The sequence below is a fragment of the Schistocerca piceifrons genome, chromosome 8, assembly GCF_021461385.2.
Source record: "Schistocerca piceifrons isolate TAMUIC-IGC-003096 chromosome 8, iqSchPice1.1, whole genome shotgun sequence".
NCBI classification, from domain to species: domain Eukaryota; kingdom Metazoa; phylum Arthropoda; class Insecta; order Orthoptera; family Acrididae; genus Schistocerca; species Schistocerca piceifrons.
In genome coordinates this window covers 345,473,939-345,495,406 of record NC_060145.1, presented here as the reverse complement: position 1 = coordinate 345,495,406, position 21,468 = coordinate 345,473,939, and the positions used below count along the sequence as shown (strand labels likewise).

Here is a 21,468-nt window from a genome sequence, read left to right as displayed (position 1 = left end):
GAGAGGCTTGATGTTCAGCGGTTACGAAGAATGTCATAGTTGAGTGACTTGGTTGGTTTTGTGTATTACTTGGTTACAACACTTTGCTTGGCAGAATATGGAAACTATACAATACGATGAGTATCCACTGATGGTAATGATTGAGAATAAACTCATGTACTCCCTATCTGTTCAGTTTAATGCAAATGACATTGTGTGATAAGGGTCCAACTGCTGCACTGATATTGAAATTATGTTAAAATAATGGCAACTGGGTCGTGGTGCACACCGGCTACTGTGGCAGTCCTTCACATTTAAGGGGTTATATTTCTAATCTTCCTGCAGTGTCTCTTGGGATTGTGTCACTGTTGACAATTAGTCAATTAGAGGCAAATGTTAAGCTTGGTAACATATTTCTGTCATTCCAGAGGAGTAAGTTATGTTTTATAAATTACAGAGCGCAGCAATCTGTCGTATTATTTTTTTCCCCACATTTTTGCATGTTATTTTGCAAATCCAGATTTCGGCTAGTGCCTGGCCATTATCAGTGCACTATTTTCTAGTCTTGACACATGTCAGTTCTCTGTTGTTCAGGCATCAGTCACAGTTCTTTGAATACTACGTGCTGCATACTGTATGTAGTTTTCAAAGAACTGTGACACCCGAACAACAGGGAACTGACATGCATTGAAACTAGAAAATAGTACATTGATAATGGCAAGGCACTAGACGAAATATGGATTTGCCAAATAAAACCTAGAGAGAGAGAGAGAGAGAGAGAGAGAGAGAGAGAGAGAGAGAGAGAGAGAGAGGACTGATTGCTGCACTCTATAATTTATAAATCATATCACAGTCACTCTACGCACCCACTTTCCTAATGGAAGGTAACCTCAGTAAGTTATGTGCCATCACCAGATTCCACCCTATCCTTTCATTTAATTCCATAATCATTTATACAACAACACACACAAAACAATACAACAAATAATTATTAGTCATCCACACAATACATTTTTAGTGAAGCATGTCTGTATATAACAGCATCATCCACAAAAAGCCTGAAGGAACTTTCAACGAGTTCTACAGCACTCCTTCAGGGTTTGTCTGAAGTCACGGTTATGTTTGAATATTTCTCTCCCTTAAGAATGACATAGGTCTAGTGTGTTCTATTTGCTAGAAACTCTTCAATTCAATCCCACAACTAGTCTGATATTTGGGACACACTTGTTTTGTTCATTATATGGCAGAGTGCAGCTATATCGAATATATCCCGGAAGTTAAGGAACACCATACCAACCTGGCCACAAGTATCTACTGCTCTCGAGATCTTGTAGATGAGCAGAAAGAGCTGGGTTTCATATGATAATTGTTTTTGTAATTTATGTTGATTCTTATACAGACTCTATAGAAATGTCATAACTCAGATGACTATTTCCTTGAATCCTGTGCTGACTGCTGTATCACTGACTCAGCTTCTGGACAAATAGCTCTGGTTGGGAAGGTAAATGTAATCCCATATGGAGGAGTAAAAAATTTTTTATAATTTTTCAACTGGCATGAGGCAAAGTTAGGTAGAGCAAAGTGGCAAGAAAACGGCAAAGATAATAGAAGAAGACTAATTTTATCTGATGAATGTATAGTATTATGGCCATGTGAAATTACTTTCGTCTAGTCACAACTGTGGGTTGCTTGACTGCTCTGGAAGAAGGCTTATCATACTAGAAACCATAAAATAGTAATTCACTTTATCACATTAAAGAATAAAAGATTTACTTAACTTTGACAAACTACTTCATCGCAGAAGTACTGGATAATTTACAACTGTCATGGACTAGCGAAGTATTACTCAACACACTAATTAACAAACCATTCTCTTGAGGTACAATGTTCAACACTGATGAAAGTATATGTCCATTAGAAACTTTAACTGTCACTCTCCTACTCAATGATGTTGACTGCTGCAAGTAATATCTTGAACTGGGAGAGTTCTTGCTAGCTCAACACTAAACTGACCTCAGCGTGAAGGCGCTGCCATGCTGAGAGGGGATGCGTGGTCTTCAGGAGCCGTCGCTAATATCTGTGGTATCAATTTGCGCTGTCTACTTCGCTGTGGCAACACAATCCCTCTACCACACCACATATAGCATCACTTCTTACCCTTAAGACTGTTCACAGGTGATGTTCTGCTGCACTGATTCATTCACCCAATGTTGTAACTGTTATATTGGAACAATGAAATACAAAAGCGTTACTGAACGATATTTACGTCATTACGTAGCTTGAATACTATGAAGCTCTCTTGCAGCCCTCGACCCTCTGCAGATGGAGAAGTCACATGGCAAGGGATGGTGGCACTGCATAGCAGTTCCACTGCATCAGGATAATTCAATAACAGTGACCGTACAAGAAAATAATTAAAATAAAACATATTCAGGATAGAATAAAGGTGGCAGATTGTTTGAAAGGTAACATGTCTTCTAGGTTTAGTCCAGCTGCAGAACAGTATTCCAATAGCACTATTGATGTCTTGTACATTCATCTTTATGTGACAGACTTATCCCTCTACTTACAACGTCTGGCACTTTCCTCTACATTTTCTGAACAGAAGACTTAGTTAAGAGGAAGAACTGTTATTCAGTATCACCTGTAATGCCCTGCAGCTGTAAATTTTTTACCTATTTCTACAACTGCAGTTTTCCCTTAAGGTCCTGTATTTATTGTTATCACCTCAAGACTGGCATTTGAAGAGTAAGTATTATTACAAACAATGTGTGTCCTTACAATCATCATTCATACACTATCCTTATAAAGAGAGGCACATTGTAAACAAATTACAAGATACTGACAATATATTTAACAACTGACCTTAATTTAATTCCATAAACATGCTCTTTACAACATTTAAAACTTAACACACATTGCTCATACTGTATTATTACAAACAAATATGAATAAATTATAAATTAACAACATTTAAAAAGTTATAGTTTCAAATGTTAAAATGATAGTACCTTTATGCATTACATTTTAAGTCTGTAGTGTTGTTCTTTAATGTCAGAATAATTCTTGTGTAATTAAGATCCAGTAAAACATTAGCAGAAAATACAGTTATACTCACATGAGGAACTTCTTCATTGTCTGTTGGTCTCTCAACAATCTCACTGTTGTGCTTCTTCTCAAACTCCAGTGAGGCTGCAAGGATCATAATTACCCTTTTTAGAGCCATTGAAGGTGTTTTATGAAAGAAATAGTAATACATCTGTGTAGTATTAAGCAGAACCTGCAAGCATAATTGTACGTCAGATATAAGTAATGCTGCACTTTCAAACCGTGCGGCTAAAACAAAAAATCAAATAAACATAAAAATTAATTTTGTGACACCTACAGAATCTATTCTCAGCACAACCTTTATTTGACATTTTACTGCTATAAAAGAAGGAAAAGGTTTTATTCTCTGACCATGGCAACTATAACAACACTAAACAGGATGACAAAAACAATAATCCTGTAGTTCTATTGAACAAATATTTCCTCTTTTGGGTGAAAGAGGCTAAAATCCAAGCAGAAGCAAGCAAAGTGATGAATACACTTCCAGGTCAAAAGAGAGGAGTTCAAGGCAACAGGTTCAAATACATAACATACAACAAATAAGAAAGCAATAATGAAACAAGACCACAATGTATGGACTAAACTGAGTAATACAATCATAGGACAAATAGCTGTTGAATAACAAACACTAATCATAATCACCGTCATCTGACGTATCTGTATCATAATCTCCTGTATGTATTACTTCTATAAATGCTAAAGTTTGTGTGTGAGTATGTTTGTTCCTCTTTCACGCTGAAACGGCTGGAGGGATTTGGAAGAAATAAAACGAGCTTACACCATTAATTAACACACAGGCCACTCCTGAAAGTGTGTAGTAGCACAAATTTATTGATTTGAACTTCTTCATTTTTGTGAATTGACTTACATAACAAGAGTCAACATATGGCCGCTACCTATCATCATATTAAATAATAACTTCTTAGACGCACATACGAGAACATACAACTTCATTTCTCGGTCATAAAACATAAAAGCGTATAAGCAACAATGGAACATTTCATAGAACAAAGACAAAGAATAAACAGTAGTCAAATAATTAATGTCTTTGCCACTGACTACTGCACTGTGTGTAACTGCTTGTTTATTTTGTCTATCTTCCCGCACCCACACAGCCCCCTCCTGCTAGAGTAGAACTCCAGGTAGGTTTGGAAACCTGTATTGGATCTTTTGACGTGCCCTTGTACAAATCACCAGTTGTGCAACTTGTTCTCCCACCAGATTTGGTGTATTTGCTGTTCTTGAAGATGCTTGCTCCCACTGTGACACCATATTCCACTGCGAGTCCTGTATGTCTTCCTGCTGTAAGTCTTCTGGCAGTAAGTAAGCTGGCTTCACTCGATCAACTGACACAATAACCAGTTTATTGTGAATCTGGAGCTTCATTCTGTGTGTGTTACACTGCTGAACTTTATAACATATGGTATATGGTGGCTGCACTGTTGGCTCATAACATCACATGCGAAAGTTGCTGAAGTCTCGGTGCACAAATGATGGAATGTCGCCCTGCCAATTCGATGGCTGTGGCCGGAGGTTTGGCAGCTGTGCTTTAACCATCTTCAATAACTACAGTAGGCCAATCTCATTCTTAAGCTCTTCAAAGAAATTGCCAGGAAGGTGCAAGGTTTCCCCGTACACAAGCTCTGCTGTGGATGCCTCTTGGACTTGTTTGAAAATAAATGCTCAGACCCATTAACACCAGTAGAAATGTTGCAGAACCACTGTCACCATGGCACATCAATGCAGCTCCAAGTGTTCTGTACCATCGCTCCATCATTCAGTTACTTTCTGGATGATAACTTGTCGTATGATGATGTCGGACTCCACAAATGTTAGCCACTTCAAGAGATAATGAAGATTCGAACTAATGACCCTGGTCAGTTGTGACGTGCACTGGGCAACAGAATCTTCCTACCCGTGTCGCCAAGATATTTTGACTGGCTCTTCCCGCTGATATGTCTCGAATCGGTACAACGCCTGCCCCTTTGTAAATTTATCAATAGCTGTTAGTAGATAACAGTAACCTCCAGACATCGGCTGTAGGCCAGTGATGCTGAGGTGCATGTGTTAACATTGAAAATATGGTTTATCAAAGTATCCCATGGGGTTCTTCACATGACATCACACCTTACAGTGTTGACAGGCAGAGCATTGTTGTGTCCACCTTCGACAATCATTCCTAACTCCAGGTCACACAAATGTTGTGTCAGCAACTTGGACTCTTGGTCGTGTACCTGAATGAGCCAAATTACGAATACTTCTGAATGTCTTTCGCAGTAAATGTTCAGACACAAACAGTCTAGGTCGTCCTTGTGAGGTATCGCAACATATTTAAATGACCTCACTTCCGGACATACGTCCTGCAGTCTCAACACTATGGAGGTGTGTGTCTTCTCTTTGTTCTCTTGCCAATCTCGCGTAATCTACAGAATTGGTTATCGCCGCAACCCTTGAGAAATAGTCTGTTGTGATATTCTCCACTTCTTTTACATGATTTCAGTCTGTGGTGAACTGGTTTGTGTACTCTAACTGTCTGAACTGCCTAAGTGACAGAGCATCTGTAATGCTTGCTGAATGCAAAGGTGATTAGTTTGTGGCCTGTGAACACCATAAATGGTTTACCATCCATATAAGGCCGAAAGTGTGTTATTGTCTTATATACCGATAACAGTTTTTAGTCATATGCACTCCAGTTCCTTTGTGCTTCCATGAGTTCCTGCAAGAAAAACCCTAATGGTTGCCAGTGTTGAGTAGACCCTTGATGTAATGTTGCTCCAATGGCTATCTGACATTTATCGGCTATTATAAATAGTACCACATCTCTCTCATGATGAGGCAATGAAATCGTTTGTCTTGATCTGTTCAAAGGTTTTCTGCTTGCAGGGTGTCCCATCTAGCTTCTGATGTTTAGCGGTATTAGGGCCTGTCAGCTCCTCTGCGAGCGGTGCTTTAAAAGCAGCTGCTCCCAGCAGATGTCAATGGTAAAAATTTGCAGCACCTAAGAACTTACGTAACTGTTGCAAATCCAACGGCCTAAGTATTTGTAGCGTAAGTTCCAGTTTCTCTTCCAACAGGCAGATGCTGCCTGCTAAAACTAAGTGACACATGTAGGTAATGTGGTTTTTTCACAAGTTGCACATACTTTTATTAATTATTATCCTGTACCTATATGTTATCAAATGTTGCTTTTAGGTGTGCCTTGTGAAGATTTTGTGTTGCTGAAAACACTAGTATATCGTCGAAATAGGTGAAGGTGAAGTCTTGCCCCCATAACACCACATCAACGAAACGTTGCCACGTTTAAGCCATGTTTTTAATGCCAAATGACATACACAAAAATTAAAAGAGGCCAAGGGTTAAAGACAGCTGTCTTCAATGTCTGCAACTGGTAAATGATGGGATGCCCTTTGACAATCTATGACACTGAATGATTTTGCTCCCATTAGTACATTCGTAAAATCACAAATAGTGGGCACTGGATGTTGATTGACTATCGTGCGAGCATTCAATTCCCTGTAATCACTGCAAGAACTCCACTTTCTGCCTTTCTTCTTGTTCTTGTTTTCTTCTTCTACTTTTTTACCTAGATGTAGAGATGGATCATGCACTATCAGATCTTCGTATCACTCACTTATCTAACATACATTCAAACTCTGCCTTTGCGTCTGTGAACCTGTCTGGTGACAATCTTCTCGGTCTAAAAGAGACTGGATGGCCTAGCATTGTGTTTATGTGATGAATTGTATTATGTGCCACTGTGGTTAGTGTTCATGCTGTCGGGTCCAAATGCTGGTCTACCTCTGTCAGTTGTACCATACGGCCTTCTCTTTCTCTGAACTTTTCCAGAAGTGTAGTAACCACTTCTTCTCATTTCTCAAGTCAAGCAAATTGAATTTCAATGGTGATACTGTATGCATACAGAAAATCTGCCCCCCTCCCCCTGGATTGTTTCCGACACATCCACTATTACAAACATTCAGTGACAAGTATTACAAAACCTAAATTCACGTCCTTGTTGCAGTTGCTATACGTTGCTATCAGCTGTTTATCTGCTGCTGTGAGATGAACTAGCGAACTGTCCTTGACTGACACATCTCTCTCTACTGATGATGTGCTTACATCAGACTTCGTTTCTACCAGATAATAACACAAAGTCTTCATCTCTCATACACACAGTTGTCACGATACAGGCAAAAAGGAAGTGTCTGTGCTTAGAATCTCCATGATACTGACACAGTGTGTGTAACTGCATGGCAGAATATACTTGGCAGCTCACTGACCAAACTTTTTATGATACCAACATAGTTGTTCAGGTTTCATCAGTCAACTGTCCGTAAGTGCACTGCAGGTCCCTCAGAACCAGTGGTCTTCCAAGCCTTGATTTGTCTCTGCAGACTGTCTATTTGTTCCTTTAGTTTCTGAAACTCTGTGGTTGTATCCACCTGCTGATCCTTGTGAATTGCCGCCACCTAATGTTTTTCCGACTTCACTGCTGCTTCTGCGACACTCAGACGCTCATTATACTTGCTGTCCCCACTGTTGCATAAACTCTGTTGGACAGCTGGAGAATAGTGATCATGTTGCACCCATCCTTCATAGGCACTGCCACTCTTGCTGCCATGGGAAGCTGTGATGTCCAAACATATCTGAGCATAGCATCTGCAAATACTGCTTCCGCCACTATTTGCCGAAACTGCCGCCAAAATCCTTTTGTCTTCTACTAATGTCATTGCTCTGGCGTCCAGATGTTGACTGCTATAGCAAACTTTTCTTGATCGTTTGTTACTTTATTATGAGTGAATGCCAACTCTAACATTAAAAACCAGAGTTTCAGTTTATCATGCAGGAACTGAGGTGCGCACAGCTTCATACATCATCTACATGAATCATCATTTCTCATAATTTTGTCGACTGTAGAGCCCGTCACATGCACATCATTAATTTGTTCTGGTGAAACTTTCCATGCTGCGCTATTTCATTCCATAAGTCTTGTATCAGACTACGCAGCATATTCTGTAGCTGTACTAAATGTGTCATAGGACTTCTGTCATCTGTCCTACGTGTCAGTAAATTTATGTCACCTAGCTTGTTTGCTTCTTGCTGTGTGAATTCTTCTGTATCTGTAGCCACCACTTTATGGCCACTACATATCATCATATTAAATAATAACTTCTTATATGTATATGCAAGAACATACAACTTTATTTCTTTTTCTTGTAAAACACAAAAGCGAATAATCAACAATGGAATATTCTAACTCTGTACAACGAAAACAAAAAATAAACAATACTCAAGTAAGTAACGTTTTTGCCGCTTACTGCTGCACTGTGCGTAACTGTTTATTTATTTTGTCTATCTTCCTGCTCCAGCAACACAGTGAATACAATGCTTATGCAATCCTCCAAGGGTTTAATCCATACTTCCATAAAAGCTCATGGCTTTTTAGCTGCTGAGTGTCAGATGTATCTTATAGCTTCTGAGATGCTTGAAGACTCACAAAGATGGTGTCATCTAAATGCCACGTGACAGGCAGATGACATGCCTTTACATTTAGAAAGTAGTAGACTCTTAGTGAGGCTGGATTTGATTATGATATGCAAACAAGTCCAGTGGTAATAGACACACACGAGGGCAGATGGCACCACTGCACATACAAATATTATAAAATTTGTGCTACTCTGAACAATGAGGAATGTTCAATAAGTAATGCAAGAATTAAATTTTTTCTTGGCCAATTTTGGTTAAAAAAGTGTGGAATTTATTGTGAAACATCATGGAATATTTCCACTTCAGCTCATATAGTTACATGAAACTCTGATAGGAGATGGCACTATACTAAGCCTTCAAAATGGTGTCTGTAATGTAAATGCATTCCAAGCAGAGACGTGTCATTGAGTTCCTTTTGATGGAAAACCAGAGCATCACAGATATTCATAGGTGATTGCAGAATGTATATGGAGACCTAACACTGAACAAAAGCACGGCGAGTCGTTGGGAAAAGTGTCTGTCATCCTCACAACAAGGTCGCGTAAACTTGTCCAATTGCGGGCAACCACAAACAGCTGTGATTTCTGCAATGTTGGAATGTGTAGACACACTAATTCCAGGTGATCAACTGATCATAATCAAACATCTCGTTTCTCAAATGGATGTGTCTGTTCACAGGGCTGACACATTTGTCAACCGATTTGGGTACTCAAAAGTGCGTTCCTGCTAGGTTCCTCACCACAGAACAGAATACAATAAAGACCAATGAAGGACTATCTATGCAGTATTGCTTATGCACTCACAGTTGATTATGACAATTTTTTGATGAACATTATCACAGGTGATAAAACATGGGTTCATAACCTTGAACTGGAAACAAAACAGCAATCAGAGGAGTGGTGCCACCCCTTCTCCTCTGAAGAGAAAGTTCAAAGCAGCTACCTTAGCTGGTAAAGTCATGGTGATGGTCTTCTGGGATTCTGAAGGGGTTATTCTGTTTTGTGTTCTCCCTCATGTTCCAGTGATGAACTCTGAAATATATTATGGGGGTTGACTGAAAAGTAATGCCTCCACCTTTGTAACTCTTCCAACAGTTGGCAGCATCGGTATGCGGCAGGTACTGGTTTGTTCCATAGCCTCTTCTCTACAGCTCCAGTTGGCGGGAAGCCTTAGCATTGAACGGTTGTGTTGTTACAGTGTAAAGCATGGAACCCTGCGCAGATGGTCGATCAATGTGATTTAAGCAATGTGCAGTCACTGAATTCTTGATATCACAAGGTGTCACCCCAAAGGAGATTCATCAGAGAATGAAAGCATTTTACGGTGATTGTGTTCACGTGAGTACTGTGCATCGTTGGGCTAGTAAGTTTAAAGATGTTGGGGCAAGAACATCTGACCTGCATGACAAACAAAGAGTTGGATGTCCTGTGACAGCAACTATCGAGTTTCACAAGCAAAATGTTGACAGATTCATTCAGGATGGTCACCGTATCACTCAAAAAGAAATTGCAAGCACAATCAGCATTTCACAAGAATGTGTGGGTCACATTATTGCTTTGCTTGGCTATTGGAAGATCTGTGCACAATGGGTACCTCGGATGCTGACTCCTGAAATGAATGCGCACAGACTTAAAATTTGCCAGGAATTCCTCTCACATTACGAGAATGAAGGTGATGCCTTTCTCCATTCAATTGTGACAGGAGACAAAACGTGGATACACCATTACGACCTGGAGTCAAAACGTCAGTCTATGTAATATCGACATGAAAACTCACCCCAGAAAAAGAAATTCAAGACGTAGCCCTCAGCTGGAAAAATCATGGCAACGGTGCTCTGAGATGCAGATGGTGTTATCCATGTTGATTTCCTTGATCGTGGAACAACAATAAATTCAGAGTGTTACATCACAATGCTGTGAACTCTGAAATGACGGTTACCAAGGGTCCGAAAGGAAAAAGGAAATAATTTCCTGCAGGATGACAATGCCAACCCACACACTTCACGTGCCACCACAGCAGAACTTCAGAGACTGAATCTCTCCACCGTACAGTATCCTCTATACAGTCCAGATTTAGCACTGTCTGACTTCCATCTGCTCCTGATGATGAAAGACGATTTGCGGGCACAGCATTATGCTTCTAATGATGACATTGAGAGAACTGTGAGACTGGGGTTGTGGAAACAGAGTGTTGACTTTTTCCATGACAACTTCAGAAAACTTGTTCATCGTTGGCAGAAATGTATTCAACTGGCCGGTGATTATGTGGAAAAGTGAAGATCACGTTCTACAGATTATTTCTGCATTTGATTTATTAAAATATTCCCATACAAACCCAATTTTTGGAGGTGGAGGCATTACTTTTCATTCAACCCTCGTATGTTACTCCCATGAAATCGAAGAAATAACTTCAGCCCAAACGTCGCTACAAAAATGCAAACAGACGTCTCCTTCTCCATGACAATGTAAGGCTTCACACACGTCTGCACACTTGAGTGGAGCTCAAAAAACTTCATTCAACTGTTCTTCCCCATCCTCCCCCAGCTCAAATACCATACCTTCAGACTTCCATCTGTTTGGCCCAATGACAGATGCACTTCACTGGAAACAGTATGTGAATGGTGGGGAATTTACTGATGCAGCACAACATTGGCTCCATCGTCAAGCATTAGTGTGATACTATGCGGGCATTCAGGCCCTTCCACTAAGGTGACATAAGGCTGTGGCATTGAGTGCCTAGCCAAAAGTGTGGGAATAATATGGTGTACTGGAATCCTGAATAAAATCAACCTGCCTTCAGGAAAATAAATAAATAAATAAAATAAATATGTGTTGCATTACTTATTGTAGCTGTTCATAGAAACTGCTTATTCTCTTTCTTCAGCAAATTAGTATGTTTGTTACTCCTTCACACTGAATCATGTGGATGGATTTGGTGAACTTTGGAATGCAGACTGCTCATATCCTGAATTAACACTGGCTGCCTTTTATTCCAAAAGAATCACTAGCCCCATGGGATGGTCAACATTACTACTGCCATGGTATGGGTAACATGACTAAGAAGTCATCCATAAAAGGTAACTACCAAATGTTACTTCATTTGTCAAAACAATGAACATAAATCTATGACAGCAAAAATACTTCTGTAGGATAAAATCATCATTAAACTCCAAACCAATGTAAAATATACGCTTGAAAATATTACACCGCACATAGAATGTTTGGGAATTGGATTGGATTACCAGGATTCTTAAACAGTGACTTGGCTTTTCTGTTTGGATTTGAATGACTTCTTAACTTTTTCTTTCCCCTCCTAGGTCTCAAAAGTTCAGAAGAATTAATCTACATCTATGCTCTGGAAACTACCATGAGGTGCATGGCAGAGGGTATGTCCCATTGTACCAGTTATTAGAGTTTCTTCCCGTTTCATTCACGTATGGTACACGGGAAGAATGATTGACTGAATGCCTCTGCAGGTGCAGTAATTATTCTAATCTTATCCTCATGATTCTTGTGTGAGCAATACGTAGGGGGTTGTAGTACAAAGGCCGTTCAAAAAGTTTTGCACAGCCGTTTCTAATTTTTTTTATTTTTTGCAGGAGGAGAATGAAATTTTTTGTGAACATACTTGGAACATTTAGCTATAAGTTGGTATATAAAAGTAGCTTTTTTTTTATTTACATGTGAGCCATAATGGACTATGAAGTAGATTTCAGGTTGCAACAACGGTTGGTGATGGAGTTCCTCTTCAAGACCAGCAATGACTCTGCCACATCGATCCACAGGAAGTTGCTCCCTGTTGATGGGGAGGACGCAGTGGATTACAGCAATATCCAGCAGTGGTTGCAGAACGTGATTTTTTTGTACTGGAAAATCCGCTATCCGGTAGACTATTGACGGCAGTGAGTGATGTGAATAAGGAGACCATTGATCAAATCATTCAAAATTACAGATGTGTGACGATGCGACAGCTTGCTGAAATGACTCGTTTGTCATTGGGTAGTGTGGTATCACTGGTACAATCACAAGGTTACAGAAAAATCTATGCTCGTAGGGTGCCTAAATTATTGACAAGAGAAATGAAAACATTGAGAAAGAATATGTGCAAGGGTCTCGTGAAGACATTTACTGAAGAGTGGAAACAGTGCTTTGACGGCATCATTACACAGGATGAAACACGGTTGTTTTTGTCTGAAGCTGAGAGCAAAACCCAATCCATGGAGTGGCGTCATCTGGGTTCCCATCGGAAGAAGAAACCAAGACTTTCACAAACAGCAGGCCGAAAGGTTATGGGCTCCTTCTTCTGGGATCAGTGTGGTTTCATTTTCATTGACTTTTTGGAGCCTGGCTCCACAATTAACTGGGACCGTTACTGTTTGTCAATGGACAAGCTGCAATGTGCCATCAAGACCCACAGACCACAGCTTCAGGGTCAGCTCATCAGACTACACCACATGACAATGCCAAACCCCATACAGAAAGACCTTATTTCCTGTGTCAAGCGATGGTGTAAAAGTCAAGCCCCAGAATTTTACCAAAGTGCATTTACATCATGGAAATGACAAGGGGGCCAGATACGTCACAGCTAACGGAGGCTACATTGGGTAGGCTCAATGTACAGCTAAATGTTCCAAGTATGTTCACAAAAAATTTCATTCTCCTCCGGCAAAAAATAAAAAAATTAGAGATGACTGTGCAAAACTTTTTGAACACCCTTTGTATATTCCTAGAGTAATCATTTAAAGCCAGTTCTTGAAACTTTGTTAACAAACTTTCTCAGGAAAGTGATGTAAACTTTCGAGAGTCGTCCAGTTCAGTTCCTTCGGTATCTCTGTGATATTCTACCACGGATTAAACAAACCTGATCATCCATGCTGCTCTTCTCTGTATATGTTCAATATCCCCTGTTAGTCCTACCTGGTATGGGTCCCACACACTCGAGCAACATTGCAGAAACAGTTGCACTAGTAATTTGTACGCAATCTACTTTGTAGATTGATTGCTCTTCCCCAGTATTCTATCAATAAATCAAAGTCTACCACCTGCTCTACACACAACTGAACCTATGGGATCATTCCATTTTATATCCATACACAGAGTTACACCCAGGTATTTGTATGAGTTAGCCAATTCAACAGTGACTCATTGATATTACAGTCATAGGATACTACATTTTTTTTCTTTTTGTGAAATGCACAATTTTACATTTCTGGACTGGCTGTACTGTTGTTAGTGTAGTTAGTTATTAGTGTAAGTTGTTTAGATTAGCTATTTTATGACATCATAGTTTAGCCATTATTGTTTAAATTGCTAATGAATGTTGCGAGTTTGGATTGTGGAAGTGTATTAGATTATGATATTACTGTGACTTTTGAACACTGGCTTAGTTTTTCTCTTTGGACTTCAAAGACTCATAATTTCTTTTTCGATCTCGATTATTTCTGACATACCAAAATTTTGCTTTTTGGACACTGGACATGTCTTTTCTGGTTAGCTTTCAGTGATTCATAGTTTCTCTGACAATTTTATTGATCTATAGGATCTCGACAGCTTGTTTCTCAGTTAGGTCTGTTGTTTCTTTGCTTCGTTTAATTGATATTTGTTTTGTATTACTGAGTGCATTGTCCATTTGGCTGCACTGTTTTGTTTTTGTTTGTTTTGTTTTGCTTTAGGGCACAAAAAGCAACTGGGGTCACATGCACCAAAGTCAAAACTATAGAACATGAAGACAGAGAGGAGTTAAAAAATGGCTATAAGTCGTTCCCAATTGACATAATAGAAGACAGCTAAAAACTGGCACGTGGAAAAAAGGGCTAAAAAAGACACCATACAGAAACAGAGGTACAAAACTAAAAATTAAATTGCCCTTGCCGTATTGCTTTGGCGGAGAAAAAGTAAAATGTGGTCAACAGTCCGTGCATCATTTGCTAAAACGGTCGATAAATCAGACGGCAAACCCAAGCGGAAATATAAACAGTTAAAAGATGGGCATTTCATCAGGAAGTGGCGTACAGTTAAAACTTGTGTGGAATGTGTACAAAGTGGTGGGGTAGCGCCACTTAGCAAATGATGATGGCTAAAAAGGTAGTGCCCAACATGCAGCCTAGTAAAAATGACTTCCTTCCTGTGGGAGGGCCGAGAGGAGGTGGTCCAAGCCACTGGGAGAGGCTTAATATGCCAGAGCTTATTCCCGTGAAGGGAGGACCATTGGCGATGCCAAAGGGACAGACGGCAGCACAGAAATCATTGGAGGGAATATAGGTACTTGCGGGCTAAGGTATGAGGACTGCAGCCTTGGCAGCAGTGTCGGCAGCCTCGTTTTCTAGCAGACCGACTTGACCAGGTACCCACAGAAACATCACACTGCTCCACCAAGAGTGAGCAAGTGACAGTTTTCCTGGACCTGCTGCACTAAGGGATGGGCGGTGTACAGCGCACATAGACTTCGAAGGGCGCTGAGTGAGTCTAAGCAGAGGACACAATTGAAAAGGCTGTGTTGCCGGATGTACTCCGTGGCCTGATACAAGGTGAAGAACTCTGCTGTAAATACTGAGCAGTGTGCCAGAAGCTGATAAAGACACAGCTGCCAATGACAAAGGCACATCCGACCCCATGGTCAGTCCGAGAGCCATCAGTGTGTACAAAGGTACTATCGCGAAGTTCCATGCAAAGGTCGTGAAACTGAAGGCGATAGACCGAGGCTGGAGTAGTGTCCTTAGGAAGCGAATGAAGGCCAAGTTTAACATGGGCTGCTTCACGAAGCCAGGGTAGTGATGCGTTCACACCCACCAGGAAAGTTGCAGGCAGTGTGAAGTTAAGCCGCCATACCAAGAGCCGAAAGCGGACTTAAGGAGGGTACAGAGAAGAGGGATGTGCCCCATACTGACGATCAAACAAATTTTCAAAGAAGGAGGCATAGGATGGGTGGCCACACATTGCAGACAAACGTCATGCATACCTGTTGAGGAGAAAGTCATGGCGGTAGGACAGTGGCAGTTCAGCAGCTTCAGCATACAGACTCTCAGCCGGGCTAGAGTAAAAGGCGCCCGTGGCCAAACGGACACCACGATGGTGGATAGTGTTGAGATGGCGTAAGAGGGATGAGTGTGCAGACCCATAAACAAAAGCACCCATAGTCGAGTTTCGAACGGACGAGGGACCGGTACAAAGGGAGGGGGGTGGTTCGATCGGCACCCAAGGAAGTACCATTGAGGACATGTAGAACATTGAGGAATTGCGTACAGTGGGCTGCCAGGTAAGACACTTGGGAGGACCAAGAGAGTTTCCTATCGAGCATGAGCCCCAGGAATTTTGTAGTTTCAACAAACGGAAGGGCAACAGGCCCAAAATGTAAAGATGGTGGGAGAAACCACTAGCACTGCCAAAATTCATACAAATGGTTTTGTCAGTGGAAAAGCGAAAACCATTGTCAATGCTCCAGGAGTAAAGACAATCAAGACATCACTGAAAATGCCACTCAGTGAGACAGGTCCATGGAGAACTGCAATAGATGGCAAAATTGTCAACAAAAAGGGAGCTGGAGATGCCTGGCGGGAGACAGGCCATTATAGGGTTAATGGTGATAGCAAAGAGGACGACACTCAGGACAGAACCTTGAGGCACACAGTTTTCCTGGATAAAGGTGTCCGACAAGGCAGAACCCACGCACCCTGGAAACTCGATCTTTTAAAAACGCCTGAAGGAAACAGGGCAGGCAGTCACGGAAGCCCCACATGTAAAGAGTACAGAGGATACCAGTTCTCCAGCAGGTGTTGTAGGCCGTCTCCAAATCGAAAAACATGGCCACAATCTGGGATTTCCACAGAAAACCATTCATGATGTGGGTGGACAAAGTAACGAGATGGTCAACTGCAGAACGTTGCGCTCAAAATCCACACTGTCCATTCGTCAGTAAATTGTGAGATTTGAGCCACCATGCCAGCTGGGCATGAATTATACGTTCTATCACCTTGCAAATGTAGCTGGTACGAGAGATGGGGTGGTAGCTAGAAGGAAGGTTTATGTCCTTACCGGGCTCAGGTATGGGGGTATGATGGTGGCTTCATGCCAGCGTCCGGGGAATGTGCCCTCTGCCCAGATGCGGTTGTACGTGTTAAGCAGAAACTACTTGCCTGCAAGAGAAAGGTGCTGCAACATCTGAATGTGGATGGCGTCTGGTCCTAGGGCAGAGGATCGGGAAGAACTGAGAGCAAAATCTAGCTCTCTCATACTAAAGGCAGCATTGTAGCATTCACAATTCGAAGAAGAAAAGGGTATCGCCCGAGCCTCCTCCACTCATTTCCGATGGAGGAAGGCAGGGTGATAGTGGGAAGAGCTCGAAACTTCTGCAAAATGGTGGCTCAAGGCGTTGGAAATTGGGGATTGTATCTTGGTTCCAGAGTGCCATCGGAGGTTGGCCCACATGACAGGGGAAGGAATGGAACTGTTAAAAGAGCTAGTGAATGATATCCAGATAGCTCTTTTGCCATCTGAAACAATGTGACAACACTTTGCACGCATCTGTTTATAATGAATGCAGTTTGCCATCGTAGGATGACAGTTAAAAATGCAGAGAGCATGTCTCTGTGCGCAAATGGTGTTGCAGCATGCCTCAGTCCATCAAGGGACTGGTACATGACGCGGTAAGAGGGAAGTGCAAGGAATGGAACGTTCTGCAAAGTAAGGATAACGTTTGTGAGATATTCCACCTGGTCATCACAACTGGGAAAATCTTTAAATGAAACAACAAGTTTACTGTTACCAGTCACCGTTTTATTTTTTCCACGACACGTTTTGAAGGTTTAAACCTCCATCATCGGGTGGATTTACATTAGTTAGTGTTACATATGTGTGTATGTTGTGTTACGACATTTGGAGGAACTTGTGGCACTGCCTAGTGGAGAAACAAGACACTATTTCAGAATATGGTTTTGGATAACTTTTGACAAAGAATTAAACTGATATTTAATGGTAAACTTTAATAAGTAAACTAGAGTACCTCCAGTGGTCACAGGTTCCTTTTTCTGTCGTAACACTTCACATGTATACTGCCACATTTGTAAACAAATATGGCGTCTGGAATCAGCTGGGTGCAAGGTTCGTACAGCAGAAGAGAAGACATAATTGCAAAGTGCAAAGAATATACATTGTAACAACATTATTACAGAATAATCGTTTAAACCATTTGGAGGTGTTTGTTTTGAGGTGTCAAATATGTGTGTGTGTACTTCAGGTGGTATATAAATCCAATTTTGAAAGGTTAAAACAGCTAAACCGTACTCGTTTATGCAATCAGGTGAAAAGTTAAAATGGCTTAAACTTCATACTTGCTAATAACAATTAGGTAAAATGTTATAGGCTTCAATTACAATGATCATATTGGCTACAGCAGTAAAATCATACATAGATGACACTCTTTGAAGAAAGAGAAAGAGAGAGAGAGAGAGAGAGAGAGAGAGAGAGAGAGAGGGAGGGAGTGATTATATGAGAGCAAACATTTACATAGCAAGGAGTCTTAAGATTACATGTTGCATATATTAGCTGCCTAAAGGTTGGGGTAATACACTGGTTAATGTTATAAAATATGCAGATAGATATACATTTGTGCCAGTAGATGATGTACATACAGTTTTAAGCTGACAGGGGGTACAAGCTGTTGGTGTGATGAATTATCTGTGAATGAGGTCAATCTCTTGTACTCTTGGCGGCTGTCAATATTTATGGTAAATATTAGGATATGTGCACGTGTACGTGTGTGTGTGTGTGTGTGTGTGTGTGTGTGTGTGTGTGTGTGTGTGTATTTTAAGAGTGTAGGGAGTTGCTGAAAACAGAGATGATACTATTGTAAATATTGTCATTTAAGATGGATTCTGGTTGTTTCATTTGGTGTTTGTATATTTGGAGTGTTTCAAGGATGTCTAGTTTTCTGCCTTTTGGTTGGATGTGTAGGATGCTAATACTTGTGTTGTTAACATGGTGTTTTGTTTCATGTAGGTGGGTAGCTATTGCTGATGTGTGGTATTTTTTGTTTTTTAGTGCTGCCATGTGTTCCTTGAACCTAATCTCAAATGATCTGCCTGTCTGGCCTATGTAGAAGCAGTCACAGTCCAAACATTCAATTTTGTACACACCTGTGTGATGAAGTGGGTTTCGTGTGCCGATGTTGTGGGGTAACTTCTGTCCAATCTTGTTGTCTGTTGTAAAGGATATACTTATGCCTTTCCGTTTGAAGACATTAGCAATCTGGTATGAAAATCTTGTTCTTCGAAGATCTCCAGGGAGGAGTAAAGCTGCCAATCAGCCTTAGTGAGCTGGCATTTGGACATGCACGTGGATGGGGTAGGAGCCAGCAAATGCATAGCACAAGGGAAATGGTCGCTCGAGTAGGTGTCAGAAAGAACGGACCACTCAAGACGATGGGCAAGCTGGGCAGTGCAAAAGGATAGGACCAAATGAGAATAGGTGTGCGAGGAGTCAGAAAGGAAAGTGGGTGTTCCAGTGTTAAGGCAGAAGAGGTTAAGTTGGTTGAGATGTTCAGCCAAGAGGGTACCTCTCTGACAGGTCCTGGGGGAACCCCAAAGGGGATGATGCACATTAAAGTTGCCGAGTACAAAAATGGGGTAGGTAGCTGCCCAATAAGCTGAAGGAAGTCTGCCCTGGTTACATCAAATGACGGAGGGACATAAATGGTCAGGTGGGGAAGGTAAGGGCTAACTGCAAACAGCTTAAAGATGGGTAGTCAGGGAGATGGGTTGGCTATGAATGTCATCCCATATGAGCAGCATCACGCCCCCATGAGATGAAATACCGACCCCAGGGAGAAGGTCGAAACAAATCATAATGTGAAAGTTCAAAGCTGTTGTGAGGGCACAATTTCGTTTCCTGAAGGCAGAGTACAAGGGTATGCTGCGATGCTAAAAGCAGCTGTAAAACCTTTTTTGTGGGACTGAAGGCCATGAATGTTCCATTGGAGGACAGTCATGGTGAGGAAGAGACGTAGGGGTGTCAACTAGGCAGTTGCCGAGTGACAGCAGGTGTAGAGACGCTACTGCAGGGCACAAGAGCAGGAGGATCCTGCTCCATGGGGTCCACAGAAGAATCGGCTTGCCTGTGTGGACGGTACATGGAGTCCAACGCTGAAAAACAGTTGGCGGTGCGCACTGGCCATACAGAGGCCAGCCGCACTGATGTACCACATGGCGACACCATCAAAGAAGATCTTCGAGTTGGCAAAAGAGAAGACTGTTTGCCTTTGGTGAACTTCTTCGAGCCCTTCTGGTTAGAGGAAGACTCGAGTGTTGTTTGGCTGGAGGGACGGAGGAAGTCTACATGGGAGTACTCCTTCTGTCCTTTCCGGCCAATCGGTTGTGTAGTTGGTGGCTTCGCCCCTTGAGGCATGAGTTTGATGGTTTGTTGCACAGCTGGACAGGGGGGATGGCAATGCTACCTTGATACTGGGCGATTTCACCTCAGAGATGAATTTGAGGTTGCTGTCAGAGTGACCATGTCCTACATGGAGCAACAGGTAACAAGAACAGTACTATAGGTGCCAGACGGGAGAACACAGAGTTTGCGACCAGCCAGTAATTTGCAAGCAACTGGATAAGGCACTCTCTCCTTTACGCGGATCTCTTGGACAGACCACTCATCAAGATACACGGGACAATCCCAAGAGGCAGCGGCATGGCCGTCATTGCAATTGATGCAGCGGGAAGGAGGAGGTTGTAATGGTACTTGAATTACGTAACCATTACGACACCTCAACTCAACCTCTCAATACCGGCAATATTCTACTGTGTTTCTGTAAAGTAGTTAACATATTTCTGAGACAACATTCAGGTTTGATTTCATTAATGTAGAAGTACTTTGATTCATTGATATGTTTATATTGCAATGATATTATTCTTATGTGTATTCTTTCTTTTGTCACTATGATCTTTGTCGCACTTGTAACTCTTGATTTTTGGGCGCACAAGCAGTTAGTTAGAGAGTCGGACCTAGAAAAAGTCAAGTCTTGGACGTCATGTTGGAAAGACGCATATTGTAGTCAGCTTATAAAATGTGAACTTTAACAGTGAGGAAGATGTTTTCAAGTATGTTTTGTATTGTGAAGTGACGTTTTGTGTGTTACGTGATATTGCAACAAAAGCAATAAAAATAAAGTGTAACTTAAATTCGGAGTGCTGATTACTTTTTTACATCACCATTGTGCTAACTTTCAAAGGTTTAATCTTCAAGAATGGTTTGTGAAACACATCCATAAAACTTTTGAATACGAAGTGTGGCTAGAAAAAAACCGGACTGATGCTGGAAAAAACATTTATTTACAATTATTTACAATTTCATGTTATCTCCTTCAATGTACTCTCCTCCTCGGTCTCTACACCGCTCCATACGAATTTTCCACTGTTCATAGCAATGCTGCAGATCATTTTCGGTAAGTCCATACATTACTTCCGTTGCTTTTTCTTTTACTGCTTCAACAGTCTCAAATCTAGTTCCTTTCAAAGCTGACTTGACTTTAGGGAAAAGAAAAAAGTCACAGGGGGCCAAATCAGGTGAGTAGGGTAGATGATCTAAGATGGGAATGTTGTGTTTTGCCAAAAACGTCTTCACTGACAACGCACTGTGAGCTGGGGCATTGTCTTGGTGAAGGATCCATGACTTTTTTCTCCACAAATCGTTCCGTTTTCTCCGTACTCGCTCACGTAAGGTAGCCAGGACGCTAATGTAGTAATGCTGATTCACTGTTTGTCCCTCTGGTACCCAATCAATGTGCACAATCCCTTTGATGTAAAAAAAAAAACAATCATCATTGCCTTGAATTTCGATTTTGACATTCGTGCTTTTTTTTTTTGTCGTGGAGAACCAGGAGTTTTCCAATGCATCGATTGGC

The 21,468-nt window shown here is 41.3% G+C and overlaps 1 protein-coding gene across 1 annotated transcript in view; it reads right to left on the bottom strand.

The window, feature by feature from the left end:
- The window catches only part of LOC124711703 (translocation protein SEC63 homolog), a 178,484-nt gene that overhangs the window by 80,858 nt on the left and 76,158 nt on the right, over positions 1-21,468 (bottom strand). Inside the window, exon 7 of the mRNA XM_047241905.1 lies at positions 3,098-3,259. Coding sequence (XP_047097861.1) covers positions 3,098-3,259 — 162 coding nt within the window. The remainder of the gene's footprint in view (positions 1-3,097; positions 3,260-21,468) is intronic.